The sequence below is a fragment of the Palaemon carinicauda genome, chromosome 3, assembly GCF_036898095.1.
Source record: "Palaemon carinicauda isolate YSFRI2023 chromosome 3, ASM3689809v2, whole genome shotgun sequence".
Lineage (NCBI taxonomy): Eukaryota > Metazoa > Arthropoda > Malacostraca > Decapoda > Palaemonidae > Palaemon > Palaemon carinicauda.
In genome coordinates, this window is record NC_090727.1 from 185,587,379 (window position 1) to 185,599,075 (window position 11,697).

At 40.0% G+C, this 11,697-nt stretch overlaps 1 protein-coding gene across 1 annotated transcript; it reads right to left on the bottom strand.

Annotated features, from left to right (window-relative positions):
- Positions 1-283: 283 nt before the first annotated feature.
- LOC137635864 (uncharacterized) lies at positions 284-733 on the bottom strand. Its single transcript, XM_068368300.1, has one exon. It carries the CDS (start codon positions 731-733, stop codon positions 284-286), a length of 450 nt encoding a protein of 149 aa, XP_068224401.1.
- Between the last annotated feature and the right edge of the window lie 10,964 nt (positions 734-11,697).

The following is an 11,697-nucleotide window of genomic DNA, read 5'->3' on the forward strand; positions in this document are numbered from 1 at the left end:
GCATAGGGCCACGTATCCATGGTTGTGGCCTATCAGTACTGACGTCACAGAGAAGGGTTGCGTTGGAGTCGTCAAGTGCGACATCTTCCCAACAAAGGGATGTGCAGGATGTTCTACACGTTTGGTAGTCTGGAGCTTTCGCTTTAGCTTCTGACAAGTCATTTTAATCTAATCCCAGTTAAATGGCAGCCAATGTGTTTCTTTACAGCCCATCGGATACGTGATTAGTTTTCCCAGGGATGTGATGAAGGGTCAAGTTGTATTCAGCCATGGCAGAGATATGTCAGCATTGACAGGAGGACCAGGCATTGGACTTTTTGAGCAAAAGCATGTGTTCCATGCGAATGACGAAAGGAATTCCTTCTAAGAATTGGCAAAAGTAACGGACAGCCAAATGCACCGCCAGTAATTCACAGTCGAAGTTAGGGTAGCAGCATTCTGCCCTTGACAGTTTTCTAGTGAAGTAGGCCAATCGGTGGGGTGAGCCATTGAACATCTGCTCGAGCACTGCATCAATAGTAACGCCGCTGTCGATGGTAGAGAAAAGGAAAGGTGTATTTGGCACAAGAAAATTTAGAGCAGCAGCAGTTGGTAAGGCATTCTTTTTGTTGCAGAATGCTGCTTCCTTAAGATGACCACACTTCAGGTTTTTTGGCTTGCCCTTGAGGGATAGGTAGAGGGCGGCAAGAGTGGTAGCGATGGCTGACAGGAGATGGTGATAATAGTTTATCATGTCCTAGGATTCTTGCAGTGCTTTGATGGGAAAGTTCTGAGTAGTTGATAACTTCTCAGGGAGGAGGTGGATGCCTTCAGGAGTAATAGTGTTCCTTAACAACAATACTTCGTTGAAGCCAGAGGTATACTTGTTGTACCAGACTACAAGGCCGTTCTGTTGTAGGCAGTTGAGAATAATGAGAAGATGATGGAGGTTTATGTACCAAGGGGGTGGTAATGGTTGTATTGGGTATGTCTTCTGGGTTCAGTGGCACCTGATAATACCCCTTCAAGAGGTTGAGAATGGAGAACACCCTTTCATTGTGCAAATAGGAGGTAACGTCAGTGATTTTGGGGAGGGGGTAGGGATCTGGTTCTGTCGGCATGTTTAGATACCTGTGATCCCCATAAGGATGCAGAGAACCATCCTTCTTCAGGACAATATGTAAGAGCGATGATCCTTAGGCCTTTAGGCAAAGGCCCATTTCTTCCATCTCGGTGAACGTTTGATTAACGGCTGCCATACGATCCGGGGCCAGATGCCTGAATCTGGCAATCACCGTGGGGTCTGTTGTCTTGGTATTAACTGTGGGCGTTTGGCAAAGTTCTGGACAGAAGACTTCTGGGTACGACATGAGGAGGCGGGAGTAGTCCTTCATAGGTGCACTAATGTGAAGTCCAAAGTCAGTGGGGGCTGGTTGAAGAGGTGGCAATGAGTATGAGTGTACGTTAACTAATTGTTGATTTGCCACATCAACCAGGGTGTTGAAATTTCCGAGGAATTCTGCACAAAGTATTGGCAATGTTACAGTGGCAACTAGGTAGTGGCAATACGGCAGCTGATGGGCGTCATTAAGTGGGGAGAGAGGTTATTGGTTTGCTCGAGCCAGGGGCATCATAGGTAGGGGGTCGGCAGATTTGTCGCCGCTGTGGCATGTCACAGGGCAGGTGTCTGTGTCCTACCACATTCACATCAGTTTCAGTCGCTGTTGAATAGTTGTCCTCTTCATCAGGAGGGAGTTGTTGATGGAGGTCTTGAAAATGGTAAAGTAGCTGTCCATAAAGGTGTTGTCTTTGGTCATCGGGTCCTTCTTGGGCAGTGTATCGAAGTATAATCACTTCCCAAGAAGCATGGTCTCCGGCAGGTTGCTGGTGACCGATATTGGCCATTTCTGTGAGGGCTAGAGAAGCCCTACAGTCCTATAACTATTGTTGACAGAGCTGAAAAACTTTGACCATAGAGATGGTTGGCGATGGTGAGCACTGCTCATGGAGGTATCTTATTGAGGCCGTTGAATGCTATTGGGGTGTCCCCTTGGTCGCAAAGCCAATCGGAAATTTCTGGGAAAGTGTCCTCGGCGATTGTCACGTGGCTATAGTCTGCTTTGGTGCTTGAGTGACTCACTCCCTTGATGCAAAACTGAACTTCAGGGCACTGGAACTAGGCAAATGCCTCTCTACTGGCAAAGAGTAGAAGTTTCAATGATGCAGCGTGAGTCGAAGAGTCAGGGTCGGCGGCTGGCATTGTAATAAGGGTAGGGCGCAGTGGTTGGCGATAAAAAGGCGTGGAGGATCTGTCACTCCAGGTGTCACCAATTGTGTGAAGTGGTTGCTTAGTATTAACAGAGAGGGTTGGTGATGAATGAAACATGCTATGGCAAGCTTAAGAGTGTCCCATGGCAACGGATTATGAGACATCGGAACATGTGTTTTTTTCAATTTATTATGAAAATGTTTTTCAGTACACTTTACACAGTCCGATACTTTCAGATGAGTACCTACTTGTTCTTATGATCACTAGAAAGGAACTGCTTACCCCTCGGCAAATAAATGCAATGTTGCTCTGTCAATATGCTGAATAGTTAGATTTTGTGGAAATCTCTACTGTGATGGAATTATACTGTCACCAATAGGTGTATAACACGTCACTTTATCAGACTTAGGACACGTGACCTATAACAGAATTAAGAGATCGCTTACCACAATTTATGAATATTATAGTAATCTTAAAAAGATCTTTAATCTCACTGTATAAAACACATACTTCTACATATTTTGCATACAACGATTAGGACATTACTCCCCTTCCCCCAAGCTCCTCACTCCAGGAGGAGGTGCGCACTCGCCTTTTCTAGTCTATGATATATGGAGGATACATCCACCCAGAATAGGGCATGGCATGTACTAGACAGAAATGCAACATAAGATATATACATAGAAATCACCCCCCAAAAAATAACAGACATCTTCCACAAAAAAAATAAAAAATTGAATATTGCATGAAAAAATGTACACAATATAATATAAAATAATTTCACTCATTTCTTCTTATGACCTCTGCAACTAAAATACAGAATACCCAAGTACAAAAAAAAATCATATCAATATCAGTATAACGCAACATCAATAACCTCCCTGTGGTTGTGGGCAATCTGGGCGTATTGGACGGGATAGGGGTAGGAGTACACTTTCCTTCATCCCTCAGTTTTACTTTTCTGGTTTTACGGCACAATTTCGCAACACAACTCTCCACTACCGTTTTGCCATTTTTAAAATCAGTAGTACACTTGCATTTGTAACTAGCAATCGATGGCCACTGGCCGATTTCCCGAGAAAATCATTCAGCTTCCCGCCCTTCTCTTATAACTCTGAAGTATAAGGTATGCACATCTACACATTCTCTAACACTACTTTTCCCCGAGGCAGAACTTTAATCCCGTAGCCAGTTGCCATTCTTGAACCGCCCCGGTCCCAGCAACAAGGAATCATATAAATATATCAATAATACATCATTCGCTTGACGGCTCACACCTGCTCTTTTCAACCTCTCTCTGTTTGTTTTTAGGTTCACTCTGCAGTGTGTCATACTTATTGCTAAACTCAGCAAAATTGTCACACTTTACTTCTACATTAAGCAGTAATATAAGAGCACATAGTTATTATCAAATTTTATTTTGATCATGTCAAAAGAAGAAATGAGGTATGTTCAAACAACAACAACAGCAAAGAAAAAAGAAATTCCTACTCATCAACTCGAGGAATATAGCTTATGCAGGGGTAAGGAGGTACACTGTGATTGACACTTCTAAAAACTACTTCTTCCAGCACCACATGTATGTGAGCCTGATGATGTTCAGACACTGTGCCATTAATAATGCTTTGTAACACTACTGTGTTAGATTTAACCATCTTTTCCCGGTACGGACCCACATACACTGGCTCTAACTTGTGATTCCTAGGTTGTAATCGTTTTAAATACACACGATCGCCCACAAATCATTTTATCGGTGCGGCTTTGAACTGACCATCATACTTTGAGCTGTGTTTTTCATTAGCTCTTTTCAAAACCTTTCAGTAGTGCTTATTTCTCTCCCTAAGAGATTTAGTAAATAGACACGGTATTACTCAGTTGAATAATTTGGCAAGTGTTGCGAATTAATCAGGACCATATATGGTAACACAGGATCCTGTCCATACACTAAAAAGAAAGAAGTGTTCCTGAGCGAGGCATTAATGCAATGTTCAAAGCTAGCTTAGCTGTGGGAAGCATGGCGTGCAAACGAAGGGAGTCATCAGCCACTAAGTAATGTAAAATTCGCACCACTTCCCTATTATGGCATCCCACCAAGTATATGCGTTCACTGAAAAGTGTTAAATTTTCATAAAGTCAATGACCAATTTCACCACCTTATTTATAAACTCAAGACCATTATCACTTATCAGTATTTTGGGGCAACCAAACCTAGTAATGAAAGAGCACAGTGCCTGGGCTAATGAATTTGCTGATTTATCCAAATTGCATAACTAGGAGTGTAACAAGTAAATGCATCCGCAAATACGCATATATGCTCATGGTGTGTTATACCAATAGGAAATGGTCCTACCACATCCATAAACACCCTATAAAATTTAATAGGAATCACAGATTACTTTTTGGCTTCCGGTACAGTGTTCTTGGGTTCTTTGCAATAGTTACAAGCATGACAACATTTTACATAATTTTTTATAGATTTTTTCATTCCTAACCAAAAAAAGGATTCTCGAGCTCTCCTTAATGTTCTATCAATCGCTAAATGCCCTGCATACGGACTTGCATGTTCAATGTGGATAGTTCGGATTAATTAAAGAGGGAGGAAGAACTACCCGTGCACAAAGTTCCCCTCCCCTCTTCTCGTAAGCACAATATAAGATATCATTCTCTATAAAAATAATTCTCACGAGGCACATTTATAAATAATGGATAACTCTCTGATTCCCCTTTAATCACTGCTCGCACTCTATCCATCCATTACTCTTTTTTTCTGTCCCTCTTGGACTTCCTTTACGTCCCAACCTCCCAAGTCAATCACACCTGCATCATCAGGGCACTCATTCCGGACACCCCTGATCATGTTCTCGGCCACCCTTACGCATTCACGTTCACTATTTTCCTCTCTCCCTCTCTCTCACCAACATCACTAACTCTCTCTCTCTCTTTCTTGCTCATTGGTGTCAATTTCTGATTGCTCCTCGTGTGAATTCACATCCTGTTTTCTATTTTCATGGGGGCCTTCAATATTTTGGTTTCGTTCTTCGTTCCTCTTTTGTGCCCGAGTTGTTACTCCTATTACTGCACCTCTAGAGAGGGTATCAGGTACCATGTTAGCTTTACCTTCTATCTGGCTAAACCCCTTTATGTTAAACTTTAACACTCTTCCAATCCATCTCGCTTGTCTAGATGTCAAGTCTCTTTTGTAAAATAAATCACGTAAGGGACGATGATCACTTTGCAGCTCAATCGTGTGACCTAATAAAAGGAACCGATGACTCTCTAGAATCCATAGAATAGCCAAGTCCGCTTGATCGTATGTACTATAATTCTTTTCTACCCCTTTTAATGCCCTGGAAGCAAAACAAATGGGTTGTTCTCTACCTTTATCATCTCGTTGAAAAATTACGCCACCAATAGCTACGTTACTTGCAATCAAATCTAGGATATGCGAGTAAGTCATTGCTAGTTAAGGCAGCATTCAAATGGTTAAAAGCCCCCTCTTCTCCTACACCTCATTTTATTACTTTTTGTTTCTTTAAAACATCTAAGGGTCTTGCTATCTCTCCAAAACCTCTTATGAATTTACGGTAATACCCAGCGAGCCCAAGAAACCCAGCTACTTCCTTAGGGGTACATGGTCTGGCAAAATCTCTAATAGCTTCCACTTTACTGGGGCAGGGCTGGATACCTTCAAGGGTTATTATATGACCTAAAAATTTTACCTGTTTACTGAAAAATTTGCACTTTGACAAATTTACTTTCATACCATTATGTTGCAATGCTTCGAAAACTTTACGAATATTATCATTGTGTTCTTTGACCGTTTTCCCTGTAATTATGATATCGTTTAAGTAAAAAAGAACATTATGACCAATTAAGGGAGACAAAACCGCCACTATTACTCTAGAAAAATGACTTGGAGCATTTTTAACACCGAAAGGAAGAAAATTAAACTGAAATAGTTGATTGTTGGCTATAAATGCCATTTTACATTTACTGTCTTCCTGAATGGGTATTTGGTAGTATCCAGATTTTAAATCGATAGTTATAAAATATTTACTATCCCGTACCTTCACAAGTAATTCCTCGACCGAGGGCAAAGGAAATGCATTATCCTAAGTGACTGCTTTCAACTTCCTATAATCAACACACAATCCGAGCCATCCTTTTTTCCTAACAGCTATAATTGGAGAAGCCCAGGAGGATTTGCTCTCCTCGATAATTCCTTGTTCCCGTAATTTACTAATTTCCCTTTCTATCTCTCCCTGGACATGAATGGGTAGTTTGAAAGGCCATGACCTGATCTGCTCCGCCTGCCCAGTTTCACTGCTAAAGGGAAATCAATTAATTCTCCCAGGTGGCTCATCTCCGTTTGCAATTACATTGGAATAATTATCAACAATGTTACTAACTACAGGTTGATATGCAGGCAGACATAGGTTTTGCGCTTGCATAATCAAGTTCTAAGTGCGTTCGTCTGTGCGGGTTGGAGTTGTGGCTTCCAAGATCCCATTATCAGAATCACTTCCTAACACAACTCTTTTATTTGGCAAATTAACTATCGTATTGTCCTCTCTGTCCTCTTTTATTTATAACAAGCCCTCTAAAACTACGTGTGCCCATTTTTCATTGGGTTTAACTACGACCTTAGTTCCCTCCGGGAGAGGCAGACACAGGGTCACTTATATGCTCGAAAGTGTCTGGGGAGGCACTACTTCTCCTCCTTTCCCCCACATGCACTTACTCTCTCATGACTTTCTATCGGCAAAATGCACCCTCCGGCTTTTACTCTTATTCTATCTTTTCCCCACAAATGTATATTTGAATACTCATTATAAAATCCAAACTAAGTATTGCTTTGATTCCTGGAATTCCCAAGGTGGGCAAGACAAAAAAATCTTGTGTAAACTTCACAGATCCCACCTTAAAGTTGATGATCGTTGTATGTCTTGCTTGTAATTTATTTCCTCCTGGCGTGTCAAGGACGATGGATGCTGCTGACTATGGTGAGTTTGACGTGAATCTTTGTTCAAGAAGCAAAACGCTGGCTTCTGTGTCGATCAGAGCTCGAATGAACTTATCTGGTAGGTCAATCCTGACTTAAAATTCTGAGCCACCCATTAGCATATGTGGGGCACGTGCTAACGACCTTGTTTGCAATACCACTGCCCCTACTCCTGTCCCTAGTGCCGTGGGGTTGAGGTCGGCGGTATCAGGGGAGGTCCCAGTGCCTGCTCCATCGAATCCATCGTAGTCACTCTCACCGCTACCTTGTCTGCTGCTTCTGCTGTCATGCAGGGGCCATCGATCTCCCTCGTCTCCCCCTTCCTCTATTTCCTTTTTTTCAGATGTTAGGCGGGGGGTAGTGTGCATGTGCCACAGCCCGCCCACCCTTGATGGATTTTGCTGGTCACTCTCGAAATAGATAGCCGTAGGCCTGACAAGTGTAACAGTGTGGCGGTCATTGGGTGGGGCACCCCACTTGTTGGTGCCCCTCTTCCCCACACTGCTAACATTTGAAGACTTCTCACTTGCTGACTACATTCCCCCCTCTCCCGGTTTAGGGGTGTGTGAGTGCCTCTTATGGCTGCCACCTTCGCGGCATCGGAGCAGTTATTCTCAATCATTTTTTCTTCTGGCAAACTGTTTAGAATGTTTCGTATTGCCATCAATATTTCTGCTAATGAGCGATTGTCATCGATCAAATAACCACATAAATACGGGTTTACTAATCTGTGAATATGTTTACGAGCAATTACTTTTTCATCACCTTCTGGGAGATTGGCCCTCTGTGTAGCAAACGAATCACAATCTCGAAAAATACAAGTTGCAAAACTGAGAACTGATTCACCCTTTCAAATTTTGGGTTTGTAATGTTCTTTCATGTCCCCTTTTCTCGCATTTGGGAAGGCGTATTTCTCAATTAAACGTTGCTTTATTTCAGTATAACCTCCTAAACTGTCTTCTGGGCAACACATTACCTCCATTGCCAGAGCATCTTTCAGCAACCTAATTACAGTAATACCTCGATATATGAGTGTCCCAACATACGAGTAATTTGAGACACGAGGAAAATTTCAAGCAAATTTTAGCCCCGAGATACGAGAAAAATTTGAGATATGAGGATACGAGACGGTTCCCTAGGTGGTCGAGTGTGCGAGAGGCGGCTCACGAGGACAGCATCGCTCGCTCTTCCGCGTTGGATCTCCGTCGCCTAATGTTATTTCCGTGCATCGGCCCTAGTTTTTTTTTTTTTTTTTTTTTTTTGCGTTAATCAGTACTGAATTAAATGATAAGTAATGGGTCCAAAGTAAGCGAGTGCAAACAAGGGTAATGAGAAGAAAAAGCGTATGATGGCAATCGAGATAAAGCAGGAAATAATTGAAAAACATGAGAGAGGGGTACGGACAAGTTGGCTTGTGGTCGTGCGTTAGTATGTGACGACACTTGTGTACGTCTTTTACATAACATTTTGAAGAGGAGACATAAGCAAACATCCCTAGATAGGTTCCTTTTAAAAAGGCCGGCAAAAGGGGAAGGTGAAAGCGAGTCAAAAAGCGATACAAAATGAGCCAAGCCAGAAGGAGAAAAGTAAAAAAATGAAAATGAAAACAAAATTAGAACTAAGTTTAGTGTAACGTAAGATTAACTTTTATTTTCAAGTGTGTCCAGTAAGCTAATTTCATTTAAGTTAGATTTAAAATTTTAGTTATGCTACGTAGTGTTGCAAAAGTGTAGCGTACCGAACGTGTTTCTCTCAAGTCTCTCCCCTCCCCTTTCTCACTCTGCATCCTCAGCACACTCCACCGTTAGCCGCTACCGCCTGTCTCGAAGGTAAGAACTCCATAATAATGTCACATTTTATTGCAGATCATAACCATTACATAGGTATTTGTTATTTTGTGAGCGTAGGTTGTGAATTAGAACCATTAAAAACATGTTTTTCCACTGTAATATACTGTTTTTAGGTGTTTTTTGTTATATTATATGGGAAAATTTGATCCGAGATACGAGTGAATTGACATACGAGCTCGAGTCCCGGTACGCATTAAGCTCGTATCTCAAGGTATTACTGTACTTGAATTGCTTTTCTCTTTCTGACCACTCATATGTAACTACTTCATAGTCTCTCAAAAACACTTCGATTAATTGAAACCTTTCATTAGGCAGTTGATCAACAAAAGGCCTAACACTTCCCTGGAGTTCTGGCAATTTTCGAACAATGACTTTTTGCGTATCTTCACTCGGCTGTGCATGTCTGCTTTCATTCACGTGTGTTTGAACTTTGTTTATGTACGTCGGATATGCTGTGGTTGCGCGCTGCTCCTCTTCTCGTTCAAATAAGAATCTGTTTATTAACTCGGCTAGGTTATCTAACCTATTTTCTAAGTCCTGCGTTCGTTGTTTTCGTTTATATTCTTCATTGACATCACTAGGCATCTTGAACTTTTATTTTACTGGCTTAAAGAACAACTTCTCTCACAGCATACACAAACACGTTTTTTTTTTTTTTTACACCAGACACCAAATATTTCCCATGTCAATGGATAATGAGACATCGGAACATGGTTTTTTCGCTTTATTATAAAAATGTTCGTGAGTACTCTTTACAGAGCCCGATACTCTCAGACGAGTACAATCACTTGAGAGGTACTGCTTACCCCTTGGCAAGTAAATGCAATGTTGCTCTGCCAATATGCTGAATTGTTAGATTTTGTGGAAATCTCCACTGTGATGGAGTTATACTGTCACCAATAGGTGTATAACACGTCACTTTATCAGACTTAAGACATGTGACTTATAACAGAGTTCAGTGATCTTGCACCACATTTTATGAATGACATTGTAATCTTAAAAAGGTCTTTAATCTCACTGTATAAAACACATACTTCTACATATTTTGCATACAAGGATTAGGACAGGCGTGTTTTACTATTATAAGTGTGGGAGAGAGCAAGTATAATATATATGCATACACACATACATGCATATATATATATATATATAAATATATATAATACATATATATATATATATATATATATATATATATATATATATATATATATATATATATATATATATATATATATATATATATTCTTCATTTACATCTGTAATGGTGCTATAACAATCTGCCTCACCTACACGGAAAGATAATTCGTTTTATTCATTTATTTTAATCTTTTTTTGCTCCAAGTTCATATAACTAAGTATAACAAGAAAACATGTGAGCAATACATGGAATATTTTACAGCACTTGCTACTATTCATGGCATATAATGAAAAGCAAATGTGTTCTTACTAGTGTCTCTTTTGTCTCTCATCCGTTATCGTGATAATTTTATCTTCATTTGATCAAAGAAAGTAACGGGGCAGATGGAAAAATTGACTTCCTCGATGGATCCGAGCTTTGAAGTGAGAACCAATGGATTGGAAACCTTGCGATACCTTATTAATTAGTCAACCAAAACTGGTGTCTATAATTGAACACACCCCTTTCATTCGGTGGTTTTTTGCAGCCGTTCTAATCAACACGCATTTTTATCAGTGCTAATTGAGCTATGTTTTTATTTACCAAAGAAATTTAAGTAATATTACGAGGAATTGCAGAATTAACCACCATTTTCTTCAATGGTTTTAAGGCTGTTCTTGCTATATCAGTCACGCACGCACATACGAATAAACGCATAATGCGATCATAAGAACTATAATATAGATCTAGTCTTGACTCCTATAAAAGTAAAGGATGAACTACGGGGCTCTATAAAGTTTTGAGGAACGAAATTTCCATTGCCATTCTAATTTCCTTGTTCAAGTCTAGGGTCGAAGTAGACCCCACAAGTATGAAGGGAATGTCATAAGAACCAGGCCTTCGAGCCAGAAACTGAATGAGTAGTCAAACTGACAGACAATCAGTTCCATAATATAGGCTACAGATCCCTCGCAGAGAGCAGATGGTGCACCATCATTTGGAGATATGAAGCTGTTACATAATAGCTATGAAATACGTAAAATCTAATTTTTATTTTGAAGGTGTTTGTAACTGTAAAAATGAATTTTCAAAAATTACATTAAAAAGAATAAGGGTGAACTAATATCCATTATTACCTTCTTATAATGGGTATAATTTCAAGGAAAATTCATGAAACATTGAAATGAAAGCTATAAAGATTTTTCTTTTACCAACATTAAACCTTTTCCATTAAATTTTATCATGACATATATGTGTCGCTTCCATTAAAGGAGAAAAAGTCAGGGTATACATATATATATATATATATATATATATATATATATATATATATATATATATATATATATATATATATATATATATATATATATATATATATATATGAATAATTCAATAGAACTGTATAACGCTGGGAGTAACGTCAATAAAGTATACTGCAGAGGAAATGACCGGAGACCTTAAATCCACATCTCAT

Bases quoted from the DNA above. Each gene is read 5' to 3' on its own strand.
- LOC137635864 (XM_068368300.1), bottom strand. From the start codon at position 733: ATGATAAACTATTATCACCATCTCCTGTCAGCCATCGCTACCACTCTT.